This window comes from Mesoplodon mirus (assembly GCF_964341445.2).
Source record: "Mesoplodon mirus genome assembly, chromosome: 18".
NCBI lineage: Eukaryota > Metazoa > Chordata > Mammalia > Artiodactyla > Ziphiidae > Mesoplodon > Mesoplodon mirus.
The window spans coordinates 50,404,996-50,428,315 of NC_138994.1; the positions used below are offsets into that span (position 1 = coordinate 50,404,996).

At 39.2% G+C, this 23,320-nt stretch overlaps 1 protein-coding gene across 1 annotated transcript in view; it reads left to right on the forward strand.

Moving 5' to 3' along the window:
• The window catches only part of METTL16 (methyltransferase 16, RNA N6-adenosine), a 62,413-nt gene that overhangs the window by 15,671 nt on the left and 23,422 nt on the right, over positions 1–23,320 (forward strand). The window contains exons 3-6 of the mRNA XM_082605295.1: positions 4,100–4,299; positions 9,000–9,140; positions 10,801–10,916; positions 14,012–14,154. Of these exons, the coding sequence (XP_082461421.1) occupies positions 4,100–4,299; positions 9,000–9,140; positions 10,801–10,916; positions 14,012–14,154 (600 nt within the window). The remainder of the gene's footprint in view (positions 1–4,099; positions 4,300–8,999; positions 9,141–10,800; positions 10,917–14,011; positions 14,155–23,320) is intronic.

Consider the following 23,320-nt stretch of genomic DNA (forward strand, 5'->3'; position numbering starts at 1 on the left):
CTTACCTTGCTATCTGCATTTTAGACACAGTGGCTCTCAGTATGCCCCATGAAGTCTCCTGCCTCAGGGTCTTTGTACTTGCTCTTCTCTTTACCTAGGACCCTAGAAAACTATGTTCCCTTCCCCCTGTTCTTTGTTCATTTTTATTTTACTTTCAGTCCTCAGGGAAGCCTTCTCTGACCTTCCTAAGGCAGTTCCACTTATTATGTAGGTTTCCTAGCACCTCATATCTATCTTTTTTTTTTTTTGCGGTACACGGGCCTCTCACTGCTGTGGCCTCTCCCGTTGCGGAGCACAGGCTCTGGATGCGCAGGCTCAGCAGCCATGGCTCACGGGCCCAGCAGCTCTGCAGCATGTGGGATCTTCCCGGACGGGGGCACGAACCTGTGTCCCCTGCATCGGCAGGCGGCCTCTCAACCACTGTGCCACCAGGGAAGCACCCTCGTATCTATCTTTTATAGCATTCATCACAGTGACAATTTTACATATATTCGAATGATTCTTAAATTAATACCTACCCTCTACCAGACTGTCAGCTTCATGAAGGGAGAGATTATGTCTGTATTTGCTTTTACTACAGTATCTCCAGCATTTTGCACAATGCCTGGCATGTAGCTGACATGTAATACCTGTTGAATGAGTAAAGGAATGAACGCCAGCAATCACAACCTCTTAAAAATTCTAACCTATTCCATATAACTCAGTTGAGCAAAGTAGTGCTCAAAGAGAGTGAAACACTTTTATACTTCTTTAAAAGTGTGGAGTAGCCAAGTACCCCAACTTTCTTTTTTTTTCTTTTTTTTTTTTTTGCGGTACGCGGGCCTCTCACTCTTGTGGCCTCTCCCGTTGCGGAGCACAGGCTCCGGACGCGCAGGCTCAGCAGTCATGGCTCACGGGCCCAGCCGCTCCGCGGCATGTGGGATCTTCCCAGACCGGGGCACGAACCCGTATCCCCTGCATTGGCAGGCGGACTCTCAACCATTGCGCCACCAGGGAAGCCGCCCCCAACTTTCTTTATAATTCTGTTATTTACAATAGAGGTTGCCACCTGTCGGCCTGTGAATTGTATAAGGTTTGCAGTTATTTATTGTCCACATATATTTTAAGAATCATAGAAATTTCATATAAAAATATGGGTTGCTGGTTTCATTTGGAAATTTTAGAGATCTAGCAGAACTGGGCCAGCAAACCCACTTGATATTAATTACCTAGAACTGAGTAGTGACCATCCCCTTTGAAATGGTCATTTGTGTCATCTGGCATAGTGCTACCAGAAGTGTGGCCATCGGTCTGCCCGCTCTGCCAAAAACCATTTGTTACTGTCCATAGAGGCGAGGACCTTGTGCCACACGTTTAGTTCAGCAGACATGTCTTTGGTTATGACTCTCAGTGTGTTGATGTACGTTCTGGCACAAGTTCTGTATCTTGTCAGGGACTGGCATTTTGAGTAATATGTTGTAAATATTTGAGTTTGCAATTCCTGAATTTCACAATTTTATTCAAAATGTCAGTGCAAAATAACATTCAGAAATTTTAGGTTAACAATTCTGTAAATAGGTACTGCTCTTAGATGATACTGCTCATCGTTTATTTTATAAGGTATCTAGGTTATTAAGTTTCTTTGATAGAAAAATTCTGAAATTTCACATTTCAGGTTTTAAGGCTTTGAACATAGACATCAGAATTGATTATATTCCTTTTGTGCGTCTAGCAATGAAGCTTAGTAATAGATTGGGCTACCACTATAGAATAAAGAATGTGAACTTGTTTGAATGCTTTAGTGTGGTACTCAGATGTGAACTTCTTTCCATGTGTAAAAATTGACTATCGGGCTTCCCTGGTGACGCAGTGGTTGAGAGTCCGCCTGCTGATGCAGGGGAAACGGGTTTGTGCCCCTGTCTGGGAAGATCCCACATGCCGCGGAGTGGCTGGGCCCGTGAGCCATGGCCGCTGAGCCTGTGCGTCTGGAGCCTGTGCTCCGCAGCAGGAGAGGCCACAACAGTGAGAGGCCCGCGTACCGCCCAAAAAAAAAAAAAATTGACTATCATTGCCGTGTCATTAAAGGAAATGAGTTGGCCCATCTTTTTTGAACACTTGACTGATTTCAAAGGAATAAAATACAATATTCTTGTTAGAATTAAAAATAAAGTTTTTATAGATTTAGTATCTTTTTATTGCTACATAATTTATCTTGTTGAACCTGAATTTGTACTGCTTTTTATTAAGGAAGGAATACAAAGGCAGTGCTAGCCTTTTTTTTTTAATGTGAAAATTGATTGAGGCAATTGCTGTGCTATTGAGTGAAGCAGAACTGTGTTCATTGTTGCTTGCCTATGGATTATCTCTCTTTTTATCAGCCCCCACAAATGACAAAATTAACATATCTACCTCTGATGGCTAGGAATAGACTTAATATCCCTTTAAACAGGCTTAATATATTTTAATGAGACTTTTTATTGCTAGCGTGTATTTATGCAATAAACTTCCACTTCCACTGTTTCATAGAAACTTGTCTTTAAAAGATCACAAATCCTCACCTAAATGTAAGGTCAATCACTTTTGAAGTTATTATCCTCCTGACTTTGTTCCAGCATTTTGTATTTTTGACAGTTGCTGCGCAGTTGCTTCTTCATCTCATTTAATGCTTTTCCTGCCTCTCAAAATAGTTATATTGACACAAGGTTCTTAAAAAGTTAAACGTCAGTGTATCATATGATATATTCGTACATATCTACTCAAGAGAAATGATAACGCATCCTTGTGAAGACTTATATGTGAATATTTACAGCAGCATTGTTCATGATAGCCAAAAAGTAGAAACAATCCAAATAGCCATCAAGTGGTGGATGGATAAACAAACCACAAATGTGATTATTCATCCAGTGCATAAACCACAATGTGGTTATCCATACAATGGAGTGTAATTTGGCTGTAGAAAGAAATGAAGGGGCTTCCCTGGTGGCGCAGTGGTTGAGGGTCCGCCTGCCGCTGCAGGGGACACGGGTTCATGCCCCAGTCCGGGAAGATCCCACATGCTGCGGAGCGGCTGGGCCCGTGAGCCATGGCCACTGAGCCTGCGCGTCCGGAGCCTGTGCTCCACAACGGGAGAGGCTGCAACAGTGAGAGGCCCGCGTACCGCAAAAAAAAAAAAAAAAGAAATGAAGTACGGACACATGCTACACCATGGATGAACCTCACAAATATTATGCTAAGTGAAAGAATCCAGATGCAGAGATCACATATTATATGATTCATTTGTATGAGATGTTCACAAAAGGCAAATCTATGGAGACAGAAAGTACATTAGTGGTTGCCTAGAGCTGAGGGTGGAAATGAGGAATGACTTGCAGGTGGGCACGAGGTTTCTTTTTGGGGTGATGGAAGTGTTCTAAAATTGGATTGTGGTGATGGTTGCACAACTCTGGGAATATACGGAAAGCTATTGTGTACTTACAGGTGAATTTATAGTATGTAAATTATTCCTCAGGAAACCTGCTAAAAATAGTCACATTTAAAATTTTGGTGCTTGTAGTATTTGTTATATTTAAGTATGTTAACCTGTTTTCATTATTAAACATTTTATACTGCTTCCTTTCCACTTTTAAGTATGATTTTCAAAGAATGCTACCATCAAATCATGTTATTTGATAATAGTAAAAATAACCAGCATTTGTAAAACGGTTACTATGTAGTAGGCATTATGCTAGTACTTTTCACAGATTATCTCACAGCAACTCTACATATAGGTATTATTATCCCCATTTTACAGCTGAGGAAACAGTCTCATAGAGGCTAAATAACTTGTCCAGAGTCACATAACTAAGTAAGGAGACAGGCAGGAATTGGAACAGAGGTACTCTTGTCCTCTGTGCTTCATGTATGAAGATGCAGTATTTTTGGTGGAAATTTATGCTGTCTTTCACATACTGTGACTGTTAAACACCCATATGTGTATGCCACTGCACTGAGTGCTCTGGGTAACTATATGTGTGATCTCCTAGGAAACAGGTGGGTGTTTGGTCCTGCCTGGTTGCATTAAAACTTGTAGAATGCAGTGAGTCTTACTAATCAGTTTTACTTCTTTTTCTCCACCCCTCAGTCTTAATTTTAAAGACCCTGAAGCAGTCAGAGCTCTGACTTGTACTCTCCTAAGAGAAGATTTTGGACTTTCTATTGATATTCCGCTGGAGAGACTAATTCCCACAGTTCCCTTGAGACTCAACTATATTCATTGGGTAGAAGATCTGATCGGTCATCAGGACTCTGACAAAAGTACTCTCCGAAGAGGAATTGACATAGGTACTTGGTTTTCAATTATTTTTTGGCTAAATATAAGTTTTATAAATTTTGCGAGGTCTTTGCAAATTCTTTGAAAACTTCTGGGTATTTGTTGTGTGAAAGAAGCTGACTACAGATATCACTGTTCTTATTTGGGATACCTAGGCTTTTCTGCTATCACTTTCTCTTGAGAAGGGATTGTCAGCACCAAACAGGGAGCAAGGGTGTTAAGAGAAGTGCAGAATGAAAGTGAGGCCCTTGTTTTTTAGCTTTTCAGATTACCACGTTGATGTCTGTGTCTGTTGGGCATTACTTTTACTCTGAATTATTTGGTGTTAGTACAGTAGTCCCTATATTGGGATTTTGTGGTGATGGTCACTTAATAAAAGATCATGTGGGACTGAATACTTTTAGGAATCTCTTAGGTGATTATTTGTAGAGAGTATTTAATCCAAAATTAAGGGAAGAAAAAAGACATCGAGTTAAAGGAAGATGTTCTCTTAATTGTAATCTTCTGCAATGGGGAGGACTGTCCTGTTTGATTCATTTGGGAATGTAAGTAGAGAAACAGAAGGAAATGAGCCATGGTATGTTTTGCGATTATAAATGTATTATTATATGTTTTGTCATAGCCAGTATTTTCATTTGATAGGGTTTGAAATTTGTTAATCTTTTGGCCTTTACTAATCCTTTATAGAAAGTGTGAAGAATTGAGTTAAAAACTGTGGACCCTATTTCTAAACATAGTTAATGGGAAACACAGTTTCTAGATAGTAGTAAATGTTCAGCATTTGTGTGTGTTTTCAGTGCTCATCGTACATGAGCTTTTCAGCAGCGTTTATTGACCCCCTCCTTTCTCCTTTATGCAATCTCCTCCATTTTCTTCCACAACACCGGACTCCTCTGGTTTTCTGTTTTCGTTTCTAGTCACTCTTCTCCCCTTTTCAGGCTTACTTTCTTGTATTAAATGTTGAGAATCCCTAAAGCTCAGTCTCTAACCCTTTTCTTATTCAGCACTCTACCTCTAGGCAATTTCATCCATATCTATGACTTTATTTTCTGCTTCCATGTAGATAACCTACAAATTGTTTATTCCTCCAACTCAGATTACTTTTCTTGAACTGTAGTCCCAAATATATGAGAAACTTGGATATCTCAAAAACATCTCAGACTTTGTGACGTCCAAGACCAAACTCATATTCTTTCTTCCTAATCTTGTCGTCCTTGATGTTTACTTCTCTCCATTCTCACTGACAATGTCTATCACCGTTTCTTGTTTTTCTCTCTTAAATATTTCTTAAATCATCTATTTTTCTCCTTCTCAGCTGCCACCATCCCAGTCCAAGTCACCATCATTTCTCCCTGTCAACAGAATAGCTTCTCAACTATTCTGTTCTTGTCCACTCTGTTGCCCCTCCATTCCATTCTCCAGAAAGTATGTATAAAGCATATCTGAACACATCTTCTTTACCACTTTAATGGCTTCCTATTGCTTCTGTGATAAACACCCAAAACCTTTATTAGGCCTATTAGAGTTTTCATTGTCTGATTCCTGCCCTCTAGGTCTCTCTCTAGGTCTCTCTAAGCCTCATCTTTTCTCTTTTTTAATAAATTTATTTATTTTAATTACTTATTTTTGGCTGCGTTGGGTCTTCATTGCTGCGCGCGGGCTTTCTCTAGTTGTGGCGAGCATGGGCTACCCTTTGTTGCGGTGCGTGGGCTTCTCATTGAGGTGGCTTCTCTTGTTGCAGAACATGGGCTCTAGGTGTGCGGGCTTTAGTAGTTGTGGCACACAGGCTCAGTAGTTGTGGTGCACGGGCTCTAGAGCTCAGGCTCAGTAGTTGTGGCTCACGGGCCTAGTTGCTCCGCGGCATGTGGGATCCTCCCAGACCAGGGCGCGAACTCGTGTCCCCTGCATTAGCAGGCAGATTCCACTGCGCCACCAGGGAAGCCCCCGCAGGCAGATTCTTAATCACTGCGCCACCAGGGAAGTCCCTCTAAGCCTCATCTTATATTCTTCTCTTTTTTGTTTTTGGCACTTGTTCTAATAAGATGTCATGATTCCAGGCCTTTGTACATGTTGTTCCTTCTGCCTGGAACTTCCCACTTTCATCTCATTAATTCTTATTTGTACTGTAGTTGTCAACTCAAGCCTTATTTTCTCAAGAAAACCTTCTCTGACCTTCCAGCATAAAATAGGTTCCTTGAATATGAGCTTTAGAAAACCAGGTTTTTTCCTTCATGGCATTTTTTTTTAGTTTTAAACTACACATTCACTTGTCTGATTGATTAATGTCTTTCTCTGCCACTAGATTACAAAGTACAGAGCCTATTACTTTTTTGCTTACTATAATATCCAAAAGCCTAGCAAAGTTTCTGGCACACAGTAGGTGTTCAGTAAATGATTTGTTGAATGTCGATGGATAAATACGTCATTCTTTCAACATTCAAAATTCTGAACGTCCAATATGAACTAAGCACTATGTAAAAATAATGAGGTTTAACAAAAGTTTTTTTTCTTTTATGTTCATGGCAGAAGATTGGCTGATGGGTTATAAAAAGCTTTAAAAGCTTGAGAGCCTATTTAGTACTAATTTATTTTAATTATGCCCCAAACCCTCTAAAATAACACTTGGGGATATAGGAGGTTAATGGATTTTAGCTCTTCACAAGGGGCACTCTTGCTGAAATCACATTCATTCTAATTAGGGTTCTATATAAATTCTTCCCCCAGACTCCATTAGTTTGCTCTAATTCTATGGTTATACACTTTTCATTTTTATTTATCGCTACAAGGATTATTACCCATTTAAAAATGTCATTCATGGGCTTCCCTGGTGGCGCAGTCGTTAAGAATCCGCCTGCCAATGCAGGGGACACGGGTTCGAGCCCTGGTCCAGGAAGATCCCACATGCTGTGGAGCAGCTAAGCCTGTGCGCCACAACTACTGAGCCCACGTGCTGCAACTACTAAAGCCCGCGTGCCTAGAGCCTGTGCTCCGCAACAAGAGAAGCCACCACAATGAGAAGCCTGTGCACCGCAATGAAGAGTAGCCCCTGCTCGCCGCAACTAGAGATGGCCCGCATGCGGCAACGAAGACCCAACACAGCCAAAAATAAATAAATAAATAATTTTAAAAAATGTCATTCACCTTTCAGAGGGGATTAGGATGTTAGAATGCAAGTCTTCTGGTCTTAAGAATTGAGAAACTTGATTTTTTTTGGCGAAGGACAGGTCTTTTACCTGCGTTTATTACCCTCTTGGCACCTGATATTAGGGCAGCTGAGGGAAGGTGTCCTTTTTTCTTTTTCCTTTTAAATGAAATTGAAGTATGAAGAGAGGTAGTTGTATGAGAATCAAGGGCCTGGGATCTGGTTTGAATTTTTTTTTCTACAGAGCTGGAAGTGCTACTTAAATTTCCTTGATTTCCTTATTCTGAGTGGCTATCAGGGGCTAAATAATTGTGAACTCTGAGAGGAGCTTGAGTACCCTTTACCACTCCTTCCTGCACCACCTCCTACATCCCCAAGGAGATGTTTGCCCAGTAGCATCAGGGCCAGGATGCTGTCAGGTGAACATGATAGGAAGTGTAGCAATCACTGTGACTGTCAGGGCTTAAATGTTCTGGCTATCAGTTGTTGTCATGTCTTTTACTAGCCTGTTCTGAGTACTTAATGAGGAAGCAGTAAGATGAGACTGGCTTTCCTCTGGGTTAGGAGTATCTCTGGCCTCCAGCTCTTCCTGCCACATCCTTAGAAGGCTAGACTGGCACCATGATGTGGTCAGTGGAAAGTGGGCATGGAATGGCTGGTATGGGCTGACTACTGTGGGCCTCCGAGAAGAACACCAGCTTTTCTTCTCTTGAGTGTGCTCTTTAGGATCTTATTGGCCAAGATCAGTTAAAGGTTGTAAAAGCAATTATTTGTGGTTAGTATATACTCAAACATATACTCGTCCAGTCTATGGTTAGAGGTTCTACATGCAAGTTTAGGACCAAACCCTAGTTGTCAGAGAGATTTTTGCCTGGACCATTTGCCTTTGAACGTCTCCCTTGAAACTATGGTGGGGCAAGCCAATGACTGATGTTTTGGATCTGGATCAAGTGTTTTTCCATGTCTCCACGTCTAAGAAATGAATCCTCTCTTTAGTTTTTTGGGTTTTTTTGTTTTGTTTAACTTCTGGTTTCCTTCAAGTAACAACTTACAGATAGATATGTGGGGAATTGGGTGGTTTAATATTATAAAAATTTTATACCCTATGTATTTTTTTCTGCTTTTGTAGAAGGGGATATATACATTTATCTATTTTAAGATATTACTGTGGTGTTTTAACAAACAACACTGATTTCTTTCAAGAAAACCAAGTTTGGGAGAGATTTAAAATGAAGACTTTTTATAAAGTAAATCAAATTGCTTTGACAATTTTCAGTTAGTCAGTCATGTATTTCTTGATCACCAGCCAATTATGCATACTTCATTTTACATACAGCATACAAAGGAGACAGCAAGGTTTCTACCCTCTAGGAAATTTGAATCTAATTATGAGTTAAGACTAACATACATGAAGCCAGTAGCCACAGTATGTGTGTAATCAGTACCAGCTTGTGGCTTAAGCTGTTAAGGCTATAAGAAATTCTAAGAAGTGAAGAATGGTGTTTTTGCTTGTTGGTCTCACCTTCCTCTCAGGTGTGTGCAATGTATTTTGAATTCTTACTGTACTAGGTACTGGGGCATCCTGCATCTATCCTTTACTTGGAACAACCTTAAATGGCTGGTATTTCCTTGCAACAGAAGTAGATGACATGTGCTTCAACTATGCAAAGAAGAATGTGGAACAGAATAATTTATCGGATCTTATAAAAGGTTAGCTCTGTAGAATAAATACTCCTCTCAAGCTTTGTTTATTAACCTGTCTTTCTAATTTAACACATCTCATTGTCTTCTGCTTTAATATACAAACTTCGGTAATTTAAAACAATCTGGTACATTGTAATTTGGCTTGCTGCTTTGTTACCAGAATTAACTCAGAAAGAAACAGAGTAAACACAGTCCATCCTCATAATTTGTGAATTCTGTGTTTGTGAATTTGCCTACTTGCTGAAGTTTGCCTACTAGGGGCTATTTTTAGCCTCCAGATCAATACTCATGGTACTTTTGCGGTCATTCACAGACACGTGCAAAGCGGCAAAAAATTTGAGTCACCCAGCATGCATGTTCCCAGCTGAAGTTGGACAAGTCAGTGCCCTCTGTCTTGTTTCAGCTCTCATACTGTAAACTAGTGTCCTTTTCATGGTCTGTTTAGCACCACTTTTTTTTTTTTTTTTTTTTTGCAGTTTTGTGCTTTTATTGGTGATGTTGCTGTTTATAATGGCCCCTAAACACAGTGTTTAAGTACTGCCTAGTGTTCCTAAGTACAAGAAGGCCATGATGTGCCTTACAGAGAAAATACATGTGCCAGATAAGTTTCATTCAGACATGTTATAGTACTGTCGGCCATGAGTTCAATGTTGATGAATCAGTAAGGATATTTATTGATCGGTTGATAAAAATGTTGGGACCAGAGGCTCAAACTTACCTAGTCATGTATTTCTTTTAGGAGCCTGTGGTTCAGTATTCACTAATTCAGTGTTCATGGTGACTTTATAGAACACAGCTACCACTAAAGATGAGAATCAACTGTGTATAAAGTAGCCTAGTCACCAAGATTTTTAAAAGGAAGAAAATCCTGCTATTGATTAAACTATGCTGTCTTTTTTATTTCAGTACATGGAACTGTGCTACAAATAGTCAAATCCCCTTAATGCTTAGTTACTTTTTACATCTGTGCTTATTGTATATATATACAGGGCTGGGTTTTTTTATTTTATTTTATTTTTTTGTCATTAAAGAGACTTTATGTCTCTCTTTGGAAGAAATAGGGTTTTCTTACTAGTGTTAAACATATCGTAAGGGGAGATATTAATATATTATTAATGAGTTTTTTAGTTATCCATTCCTGTGTTACAAATTACTCCAAAATATGGCGGCATTAAACAATAAACATTTATTAATAATCTTGTGGTTCCTGTGGGTCAGGAGTTTGGGTGTGGCCTAGCTGGGTGGTTCTTGTTCAGAGTCTTTCATGAGGCTGTCGTCTGAAAGACTGGGAGTAGAGATGTGCTTTCCAGATGGCTCACTTACATTGCTTTTGGCAGGAAGCTTTAGTTCATTGCCATGTGGATCTCTCCTCAGGGCTACTTGAGCATCATTACAGCATGTCAGCTGGCCTCTCCTAGAGCAAGTAGTTCAAGAGATAAGGCAAGGAGGAAGCCGTATTGCTTTTTATGACCTAGCGTCAGAAGTGATACCCTATCACGCTCATCCCATTCTCTTCAGTAAAAGCAAGTCATTGAGTGAAGCTACACTTAAGGAGAGGGAAATCAAACTCTACCTCTTGAAGGGACTAGTATCAAAGAATTTGTGGACATATTTGAAAACTACCACAGTATTAATAGTAGTTAACAATCTCTGTTTTTTCTCCTAGTGGTAAAAGTACCACAGAAGACACTCCTGATGGATGCTCTTAAAGAAGAATCTGAGATAATCTATGACTTTTGCATGTGCAACCCTCCTTTTTTTGCCAATCAGTTGGAAGCCAAGGTAAGATATCTTCTGCTTTAAAGTAGTTGAATATTTAGTTAAGTTTTCCTTGTTTGCAAGATAAGAGCAACTTTTATTTTGGAAGCTATATCAGTTAGGATGCTTCTGGTATCAAGCACCTGAAAACCCAATTCAGATTGACTTAACAAGAAAGTTTATTGGTTTACATATCTGAGAAATCCAGCAATAGCATGGACTTCAGGAACAGTTTGATCGAGGAGTTCATGATAATATCAAGGTTGAGGCTCTGTTTTTTCAGGTTCCCCTTGGCTCTTATCGGGCCCTTGATTGTTTTTGTTCTCAGGCTGGTTTACTTGTGGCAGAGTAATATTTGGGTAGTGGGAGAGGGTGAGAAGAGAGCTCTTTTCTTCCCCAAACCATTTAACGTTTGGATTTCTTCTGATTGGACCAACTTAGGTTACAGTCTGATCTACTGCATTGGGCTTATTGGCTTAAGGAGAGGGTCATTGTTTTTACTGCCAGCTGTCATTTGATAACAAACAAATGTCTTATTTAGTCTTTCCAACTTGAAATGAATATATTCATTTCATGAAATAAAATATATTTGCTTATGAATATGGAAAGAGATGCATTGGCTAAAAAAACTAACCTATTAAAAATCAATAAAATATTATTGATTTAACCTAAGTTTTCCTTCATCTAGAGAAGAATTAATAGAAAGTGAATAATATTAATCAGAAGGAAATGACGGGATGTGTATGCTTAAAACTTTGAGAGAATAAATTGTTTTTAGAATCACTCAGACACTCTAAGGTACCATTTACATACCTCATAATAAAATAAATTACAGACGGATTAAATTTGGTTGCAGAGGGGGAAGTGGACAGAAATTTATTAGCAATACCAACATTCTAGATTGGAACATGAAGTGAAGCAGGATTTAAGAAATCTAAATTTTAGCCTTCAGTGCAGATAAATTTGAGAACTATTGATAAAATAGCCACATCCTGGCATACATTTCTTTTAAAAAGTGTTGAGATACAACATATATACATAAAAGTACACATGCCATGAGAGTAAACTAGATTTTCCAGAGTGAATATTCTTATAGAACCAGCATCCAGATGAAGAAATAGACTATAACTAGCACCAGAACTAAATATCTTTTTATAGCAACTTTACTGAAATACAATTTACGTGCCATCAATTCACCCACTTAAAGGGTAGAATTTAATTATTTTTAGTATATTCACAGTTGTGCAGCCATCACCACAATCAATTTTAGAGCATTTTCATCACCCACCCTGTGGAAAAAAAAAAACAAAAAACAAAACCCACACCCATTAGCAATTACTCTCGGTTTCCTTGCAGCCCCCTTAGTCCTAGGCAACCATCAATCTACTTTCTGTGGAGTTGCCTGTTTCGGACATTTCATAAAAATGGAATCATATAATATGTGGTCTTTTGTGACTGACTTCTTTCACTAAGCATAATATGTTTTCAAGGTTCATCCATATTGTAGCATGTATCAGTACTTCATTTCTTTTTATTGCCGAATAATATTCCATTGTATGGAAATATCACATTTTACTGATCCATTCATCTGTTGATGGACATTTGGGTTTTATTCACTTTTTGGCTATTTTGAACAATGCTGCTGTGAGCATTCATGTACAAGTGTTGCATGAACATGTTTTCATTTCTCTTAGGTGTATACCTAGGAGTGGAATCACTAGGTCATATGGTAACTCTATGTTTAATTGTTTGAGGAACTGCCAGAATGTTATCCAAAATGGCTGCACCATTTTTTATTCCACTATGAGTAGTGTATGAGAGTTCCAATTTCTCCACATCTTTGTCAGCGCTTGTTTTTATCTGTCTTCTTGATTATAGCCATCCTAGAGAGTATGAAGTAGCATCTCATCATGGTTTTAATGTGCATGTCCCTGATGGCTAATGATGTGGAACATCTTTTTGTGTGCTTATTGGCCATTTGTGTATCTTCTTTGGAGAAATGCCTATTCAGATCCTTTGCCCATTAAAATTGGGTTATTTTTCTTTTTATTATTGTTGTAAGAATTCTTTATGTATTCTATCTGTAAGTCCCTTATTAGATATATTATTTGTGAACATTTTCTCCCATTCTGTGGGTTGTCTTTTCATTTTCTTGATTGTGTCCCTTGCAGCCTGGAAGTTTTTATTTTTGAGGAAGTCCAGTTTATCTATTTTCTCTTCTGTTGCTTATGCTTTTGGTGTCATATCTAAGAAACCATTGCCTAATGCAAGGTCATGAAGATTTACTCCTATGTTTTCTTCTAAGAGTTTTATTGTTTTAGTTTTTTACATGTAAATCTTTGATCTATTTGGGTTATTTTTTCATATCTAAGAAACCATTGCCTAATGCAAGGTCATGAAGATTTACTCCTATGTTTTCTTCTAAGAATTTTATTGTTTTAGCTTTTTACATTTAAATCTTTGATCTATTTGGGTTATTTTTTAATATGGTGTGAGGTAGGAGTGGATTAAATATTTAAAATTTAAAAGTGACACCATCAGGCTTCCCTGGTGGCGCAGTGATTGAGTCTGCCTGCCAATGCAGGGGACATGGGTTCCTGCCCTGGTCCGGGAAGATCCCACATGCCGCGGAGCGGCTGGGCCCGTGAGCCATGGCTGCTGAGCCTGCACGTCTGGAGCCTGTGCTCCGCAATGGGAGAGGCCACAACAGTGAGAGGCCTGCGTGCCGTGCAAAAAAAAAAAAAAAAAGTGACACCATAAAATACTAGAAGAAAACAAAAAAATATTTATATAATCTTTGGGTGGAATATTTTCAGTGTATGATACCAAGAGAGAAAACATAAAGAAAAAGTGACAGAATTGGCTAGATAAAAAGGTAAAATGTTAGTATGTTTAATCACAAAGATGGAAGGTACAGACCCTGGGAGGGAGTATTTGCATGAATGCCATTGTTTCAAATGCCAAGATTATACGATTTTTAAATCCCAAATCTAGCATGATACCTGGAAACGGAAATTATGTCTAAGCATTCTTGTGTAAAACTAGGTTACAGTCAAAGAGCTGGCCTTAAGGTGTAAAGGTTTTTCACCAGGGTTTGTTGTTGTTGTTGTGCTGTTCAGGGAGTAAACTCTCGAAACCCTCGAAGACCCCCACCTAGCTCAGTAAATACAGGAGGGATCACAGAGATCATGGCAGAAGGAGGCGAATTAGAGTTTGTTAAAAGGATCATCCACGACAGTTTACAGCTTCAAAAAAGATTAAGGTAAGTTGGTAATAAGAATATTATTGACTGTGTAATTCAGAAAGAAACCATGTCAGTGAGAGGAAACAAAATCACTGTGGTCTGAAGAATAAACAGATAAAACCTGAAAAGGTAGAAGGTCCTACAGTCTGCAAAGACCCTGTTTCTGAGGATGCTCTCATGCCTTTAATTGATTTGTGTTTCCTGTAATCTACAGTGCATGGATAGAAAGGAGAAAAATACCATATTATTGTATTGCTCCCATTAGTATGGTCCTGTGATGGAACAAAACTGATTCAAACATGGCTTTTGATTAGAAAACAGATGGGTTCAGATCTGCCCCATGAACCAGAATAAATTTGTTGCCTCGTCCTTGAAGCAATTTATGTTCTTGGAATCAGTCTCTCAAACGATGACAGATGTGAGGACATTGAGCTGTCAAGAACTTAATGAAGGGAAACTGAGGTCACTAACCAGCTCCAGAGGAGAGTTAAGGCTATTCCTTTTTAAAAGCTAATTATTTCGGACAACACACCTGTCATTAAGCAGCATAAGGTACTCAGAAAGAGCTGTTTGTCTCGCTTGACTTCTCACCCTGCCAAGTGTTGGTGAAATGATGGATAATGTGGTAGTTCAGACTAAAAGGGTTTTCAACCCTAGGATTTAGCTTTGTGACATAGAGAAGAATTTTTTAAAATTGTGGTAAAATATGCATAACATAAAATTTACCATCTTAACCATTTTTAAAGTGTACAGTTCAGTAGCATTAAGTACATTCATATTGTGCAGCTAACCTCCAGAACTCTTTCTTCTTGTAAAACTAAAACTCTGTACCCATTAAACAACTAGTCCCCATTCCCTCTCTTCCCATAACCCCTGGCAACCACCATTCTTCTTTCCATCTCTATGAATTTGACTATTTGAGGTACCTTATGTAAATGGAATCATATTTGTCCCTTTATGACTGGCTTCTTTCCCTTAGCGTCAGGTCCTCAGTATTCATCCACGTTATAGCATGTTTCAGAATTTCCTTCCTTTCTAGGGCTGAATAATATTAATATTCCATTGTATGTATATACTACATTTTGTTTATCCATTTATCTGTTGGTGGACACTTGGGTTACTTCCACGTTTTGGCTATTTGTGGATAACGTGGCTAGGAACACAGATGTGCAAATATTTCTTAAGACCCTGCTTCGAATTCTTTTGGGTGAATACCCAGAACTGGAATTGCTAAGTAGGGAAGTCTTCCCCCCCCACTTTTGGATTTATAGGTGTTTAAAGCTGCTTATTTTAGTAGGCCAGTTCCAAAATCAACAAATAACCTGATTTGTTAAATGTGAGTTTATTTAAATATGGAAAGCAACTGGATTCTTGGATGATCTGCTTCAGAAAATTTACACAATATTAAAGCCAAAGGTTAATAAATTTTTGCCTTAAATTGATTTCTTCAATGAAAAATGGTACAGATGAACCTGTTTGCAAGGCAGAAATAGAGACACAGACATAGAGAACAAACGTATGGACACCAAGGGGGGAAGAGAGGGGTGGGGTGAATTGGGAGGTTAGGATCGACACATATACACTAATATGTATAAAATAGATAACTAATGAGAACCTGCTGTATAGCACAGGGAACTTTACTTAATGCTCTGAGGTGACCTAAATGGGAAGGAAATCCAAAAAAGAGGGGACATATGTATACATATACCTGATTCACTTCGCTGTACAGCAGAAACTAACACAACATTGTAAACTATACCCCAATTAAAAAACAAACAAACATTAGGATGTGAGGAAGAAAGAGCCTTAAGTTATACTGAGCATTGAGAAGAGTCTGAGTAAGTAAAGTAAACTTAAAGCAACAGAGCACCGAGACTCATGACAGTAGGTAACCAGGGCCATGTGGCCATTTCAGTATCTGTCAGCTTTTGAGGGAACTGGCGTCATTCAACAAAATGGGGAAGGTTGTTTTCAGGAGCCTATTAATCAGTAAGTTCTATTATTTCCAAAGTTCCATTTGAACTACAAAAAATATGTTTTAAATAAACACCATTCTAAGAGAGAGGAAGCTGGTCAGTACATTCCAAGTCCGCCTGTACCTGGCTCTATGGCAGCCCACAAATTGAATGAAAGGTGAACGTTTGCTGGGAAGGGTAAATTGCTAGAGCCCATCATGTCTCTCAAGAGTCAACCATTTCAAGGTTGGTGTCGCATATAGGAAAAGTTACCCAGTTACGATTCATATAAAGAAAGGGTTCAGCAGTCTTGTCTGCTCTGTTAGGACTCAGGCAGGTTGAGAGAGAAGGTAAAAGGAAGAAAGGAAGAATGAAGTGATTTTCATGGAAGAGAAAATAGGGCAGTGTTTTTTGAAAGAGTTTTGCTCACAAATATTGTTTATAATTTCATGTCATACTTTGGTGACTTTCATTTGTATATGTTACCAGTTCATGTCCTGCATATTTTTGTAGTTGACATAATGTTTATACCACTATGCAACTCTCAAATTTTAAAATGCTGTGGAAACTGCATATTTTGAAGCTATGAAAAATAAGGGATTGAAAACAAGTATTTAAACCCCACCATCTGCTTCTTATCCCCCTTCTTGTTCCTGAAGAAATGCAGAAATTAAGCCAAATTTGTAACATTATAGAGTGAAATAAGTTAAATTTGTTGGACTGATCTTAGTGATAGCACTCCAGATGCCTCACCTCCCCGTTATGATTCATGCCTTGCCTAAGTCACACTCAGCAGCAAGTGCAGTTTTGTATCTTAAGGAATTTTGCAGCTGGGAGGCCCTTGAGAGAGAAAGTTATCCAACCTCTTAGTTGTACAGATTAGAAATTTGGGACCCAGATCTCCTAATTCTGGTCCAGTGCTCTTTCCACCACTCTGTGTAGCCTCTGTAGCCCAGACTGCAGTTAGACTTCTAAGTACACAGCCTTTTCTTTTCTACTCCTTTTCTTTTCTTTTTTGTTTTCTTTATTGTTGAGGTATAATTGACATATGACATTATTAGATGGCCTTTCTACTGTTGATGAAGATTTACAAGTGCTTGTCTTAATAGCATTTTCTTTTTTTAGAGACTCACTCACCTAACCTTCTAAATACATTAGCAGACTTTATCAAACCCCTTATGGCCTGGATTTTACTCTTGTCATTGGTTATTAGGTCTATAGCTGATGCCCTTTAGGGCAGTGATTCTTTGATTTTTCCAGGAACCAGATTTACCAAGTTCTAACTTAATACTGGTTTTACTCCGTTTTTGCTTTTTCCTTTCCATTCCTTACCCCCTGCCAGATGGTGGAGACGTCTTGGGTCTGGGTAAAATCCACATATCTGGTGATGGATAATAAATTTAAAAATCTAGGCCTTTTGAAATGTGATTCTTTGACTTTTTTTGTTGTTGTTGTTGATGTGGACCGTTTTTAAAGTCTTTATTGAATTTATTACAATATTGCTTCTGTTTTATGTTTTGGTTTTCTGGCCAGGAGGCATGTGGGATCTTAGCTCCCCAACCAGGGGATCGAACCCACACCCGCTGCATTGGAAGGTGAAGTCTTAACCAATGGACTGCCAGGGAAGTCCCTCTGACTTATCTTTTAAATTTTTTCTCATTGGTAAAGTGAGATAATAATAGCTACCTCATACCACATAGGGTAGTCATAGAATTGAATGAATATGTATTTGATGTAATTAAAAATAATAATGAACAGTAAATAGGATCTTTTAAACTCTTGACCATTTTAGGAATCCAGTAGGTTTAAATGCTATGGTCTACTGTGTTGAAAGGAAATTTTAAGAGTACTCTGTTATTTTACTTTAATGCAAAGTCCCCCTCCTTTTCTGTTTTTTTCTTAAAACTAGGTGCTAGCATAGTTACGGGGTGCTGTAAATGATGGTTGCAAGGAACAATTGTAGGGCTTCCCTGGTGGCACAGTGGTTAAGAATCTGCCTGCCAATGCAGGGGACACTGGTTCGAGCCCTGGTCCAGGAAGATCCCACATGACGCGGAGCAGCTAAGCCCGTGCACCACAACCACTGAGCCTGCGCTCTAGAGCCTGCAAGCCAGAAATACTGAAGCCTGCATGCCTAGAGCCTGTGCTCTGCAAGCCTGTGCACAGCAACGAAGAGTAGCCCCTGCTCGCTGCAACTAGAGAAAGCCCGCGCGCGGCAACGAAGACCCAACGTAGCCAAAAATAAAATTTAAAAAAAACAAAAAGGAACAATTGTAAATTTTATAACTGAGCTTTTAGTTAACTTTCCAGCTGAAAGACTGTCCAGTTCTACAACAAACTTTGACTTACCTTTATAAAAGGGTAAGCCACTTCATTTTCCTTGTCTGTAAGGTTGGGATAATACCTTTTACGGTATTAAATGTTAAAAGAACATAGGAGCCAGCTCCCACATTGTTAAAAGAACAATATGGGACAATATAAGCTCAGAATGAATAATGACAATAATGGATTATAACCCACTGAATAAAGTAAGCAAATAAAATACAAAGGGGATAGAGGAAAAGCTCCTTGTTTACTCTAGAATGCCAACTAGTAAATGTAGAAGGAATAATAAAATTAGAAAAATCACTGTTTTGCAATCATTATAGTAATAAATGATTCATGGAGGAATCAACAATGGAAAATTTGAAGAGGAACAGGATATTTTCATAGTTTCAAAGTATTTCCCCAGTTTCAAAGTATTTCCCCAGTTACAAAGTATTTCGGTTACAAAGAGATATATGGTAACTTTATAGTGGAGAGACTGGGGGATACCACCTTGACCAGGTGATCACCTCCTGATGGGGGTCAGGGGCCACCTAGAAGGACACGTAGCACCTCTGTGCTCTTCATGCCCAAAATGTTTTACCTGAATCTATGAGGAAATTTCAGAGAAACCAACTTGAGGGATTTGTAAGACAATTTTTCAAAAATATTAAGGTCGTGAAAGTAAAAAAAGACCACAGAACTGTTCCAGATTGAAAGAGACTAAAGAGACTTGCCACGTAAATGAAATGCATGATCCTAGATTGGATCTTGCATCAGGGGAGAAAATTGACATGAAGGACGTTATTGGGATAATTGGTGAAATTTGAGTATGGACTGTATTCCAGATAACAGTATCATATGAGTGTAAATTTTCTCAATTTGATCATTGTTCTGTGGTTATAAAAGAGAATGTCCTTGTTTATAAAATGTACATGCCAAAATATTTAACATTAGGGGCATGATGATGTCTGTAGCTAACTCTCAAATGGTTTAGGAAAAAACAGAGCAAGCAAATGGGGCAAAGTACAGGGAATCTGGGTGAAGAATGTACTGGAATCATTTGTACTAACCTTGCAATTTCTATATGTTTGAAATAATTTCAAAATAATTTTTCTTGAAACCTGCTGTCTCTAAGGAATTACTAAATGCTGTAATGAGTGGAGTGCTACTTTCATCATTAAAATAGTATAATGGGTTCAAAATCTCTTGGGTAACTGATCTTCCTTTTCATTTTTTTTTCCTACATACATTTTGATTAGTTGTCACAAGATGCCTGTTAAGAGTAGCTAGGATCTAATGGGTAGGCTTTTTTTTTTCTGGCTGCGTCAGGTCTTAGTTGCCTGCGGCACACAGGATCTTCATTGAGGCCTGCGGGATCTTTCGTTGTGGTGTGTGGGCTTTTCTCTAGTTGTGGCGCGCGGGCTCCAGGGCAAGTGGGCTCTGTAGTTTGCAGCACGAGGGCTCTAGTTGAGGCGCGCGAGCTCAGTAGTTGTGGCGCATGGGCTTAGTTGCCCCACAGCATGTGGGATCTTAGTTCCCTGACCAGGGATTGAACCTGTGTCCCCTGCATTGGAAGGCGGGTTCTTTACCACTGGACCACGAGGGAAGTCCCTCAGTAGGCATTTTTTTAAAAAGTGAAGCTAAAACAATTTTTAGTACACCCAATTACTTCTGCTTTTTCTATAAGAAATATAACTTGCAGAAAACAGTTGATATATTGATGAGATTCAATCTTAAAAGATAGGGAATTCCCTGGTGGTCCAGTGGTTAGGACTCTGCGCTTTCACTGTCAAGGGTGTGGGTTCAATCCCTGGTTGGGGAACTACGATCCTGCAAGCCGTGTGGCCAAAAAAAAAAGAAAAGATTCACGATATACTCTTTAGCTTACAGTAAGGGTTAAAAGAAATGAACTCTGCCAAGCCCATGTTAAGTACCAATGACATATTACAAGCCTGAGTTATTTAAATATTTGCTTCCCTTCATTTCCTGAGGAAATTTGTAGCATCTTACTTTTGTCTCTGTTCTGGGCCTTTTCTTGGCTTCTGGTGACTCTGATCTAATCTGTTCAGGACATGGATGCAACTACAGATTATCATACTAAGTGAAGAAGTCAGAGAGAGAAAGACAAATACCATATGATATCACTTATATGTGGAATCTAAAATATGGCACAAATGAACCTATCTACGAAACAGAAACAGACTCACTGACATAGAGAACAGACTTTTGGTTGCCAAGGGGGAGAGGGGATGGTGGAGGGATGAAGTGGGAGTTTGAAGTTAGTAGGTGCAAACTGTTACATATAGAATGGATAAACAACAAGGTCCTACTGTATAGCACAGGGAACTATATTCAGTATCCTGGGATAAACCATAATGGAAAATAATATAAAAAAGAATGTCTATATGTGTATAACTGAGTCACTTTGCTGTACAGCAGAAATTAACACATTGTAAATCAACTATATTTCAATGAAAAAAATTTTTTTAAAAATCTGTTCAGGAATGCTAATTTTAAAAGAAAGGTGTTAATTAACCTTTTTTTTTTTTTTCTTTGCCGTACGTGGGCCTCTCAGTGCCGTGGCCTCTCCCGTTGCAGAGCACAGGCTCCGGACGCGCAGGCTCAGCGGCCATGGCTCACGGGCCCAGCCGCTCCGCGGCATGCGGGATTCTCCCCGACCAGGGCACGAACCCGCGTCCTCTGCACCGGCAGGTGGACGCTCAACCACTGCGCCACCAGGGAAGCCCCAATTAACCTATTTTATACTGTTACTTTGTGAGCACTAATTGCTCTTAATTTCTTTTCCTTCATCTTGTTCCTAACATACCAAAGGCTTTTAATTCCTGGTTAATGATTTCTCCACTGCCTTCTTAAAGGGAGCATATTCTTTTTCTTCCAAACCTTGTAAAGCCGCCAAATGAAATAGATTATGCTCTGAGTAAATTTACCCAGGTTTGTTTAAAGTAATTTAGGTAGGACAATTATTTATTTCAAATCAGAAAAAGGATTGATTAAACAAAAATAAGGATTGTCATCCATTGTTGAACCCACAAACAATAAAAACAAATAAAATATTGGTTAATGCACACTACTTCTAAAGCAGTATAATAGTATTTGTCATACTTTTATAATTAATAAGATTTTCATCTGTATTATTTAATGTATTAGGTTGAACCATATAAAATTGCCAGTCTTCAACAGTTTCCAACTTATAAAAATGGAAATTTTTTGTAGTTTTAACTTAGCATGTGATTTTAGAGGCTCTTAAATTCACTTAGAGTTTTTGTTACTTTAAAATTTACCTTCATAATAGCTATTTTGCATACAGACAAATACATATTGAATGTATATCCCCTTAATCTGAAATTTCTCTTTAAAACTAATGTGCAATTAGATGAATTTCAAATGACAGGAGTAATTATGATGCTTGGTGAAAAAAGCAGGATACAGATTATGTTGCTAATATAACTAAGCTATGTTATAAAGCAAGAAATATGCAAAACATTACTATATTGTTAACTATTCTTTATGTATATTTGAAGATATAAGGTACATCGTTATTTAGAAATTTATATATTTAAATCAGTTCTATTGAGGTATATAACTTGCATACAGTTACATTCTCCAATTTAAGTGTATGATTTGATGCATTTTGACAAATGTGTACATTACCATCACCACAATCAAGATATAGAACATTTCCATCACTGTAAAAAAGTTCCCTTGGGCTTCCCTGGTGGCGCAGTGGTTGAGAGTCTGCCTGCGGATTCAGGGGACGCGGGTTCGTGCCCCGGTCTGGGAGGATCCCACGTGCCGCGGAGTGGCTGGGCCCGTGAGCCATGGCCGCTGAGCCTGCGTGTCCGGAGCCTGTGCTCCGCGACGGGAGAGGCTGCGTCAGTGAGAGGCCCAAGTACTGCAAAAAAAAAAAAAAAAAGTTCCCTAGTGGCCCTTTGCAGTCTCTTCCCACCCTACCAGCCTCTAGTGATCACTGATTTTTCTGTCACAGTAGTTTTTTGCTTGTTTGTTTGTTTTTTGTTTTGTTTTGTTTTATTTATTTTTTGGCTGTGTTGGGTCTTCGTTGCTGCGTACGGGCTTTTCTCTAGTTGTGGCGAGCAGAGCCTACTCTTGGTTGTGGAGCACGGGCTCTAGGCACATGGGCTTCAGTTGTTGTGTCACAGTAGTTTTGCCTGTTCTAGACTTTTAAATAAATGGAAGCATACAGAATGTAGTTTTTTGTGTCTGGCTTTGTATTGTAAATATTTTAACTTTTCTGTGTATTATGATGTTTTGACCTCTCTGGCTGGGGGAGACTGCCCCTCCCTGGGCTCTTTGATTCTTAGACATGGCAAAGGACCAGCCTGAGCAGGCCTTGGATCTGCAAGCCCAGAGCTCTCCCTCCTCTCTCTGCCCTTTCAGCCCAGGAGGCCATCTTCCTCTGCCTGAGTCATCCCAGGGCTGGGTGCCAGGCAACTGAGGACCACTCCATAGCCCAGAGCCCACAGAGGTTATTCACACTAGCTGATCCTACAGTGCTACTCTTGCCCTGCCTTGCCCATCCTGAGGAAACCCCAATAAAGGCCGTGGCCTAAGCCCTCCCCTCACTCCTGTCATCTGCTTCCTGACCACCCTAGTGTCTTCCCCATGTGACCCTGCATGGTGAGTCCTGCCTGTCTCTAGGAATTGTAAGTATAATAAACTTTGTTTTTTCCTGAGCCTGTCCTCTGTCTCCTTGTGGCTGCACCTTACTGGCCATCTCATAAAAGAACACAAAACAGGCTTTCACGTAGCATGTCCATACACTGTATGAATAGTCTCCCTTTTTATTGCTAAGCAGTATGCCATTATGTGAACATACCCAATTTGTTAATCCACTCACCAGTTGATGGACATTTGGATCATTTCCAGGTTTTGGCTAGTATGGA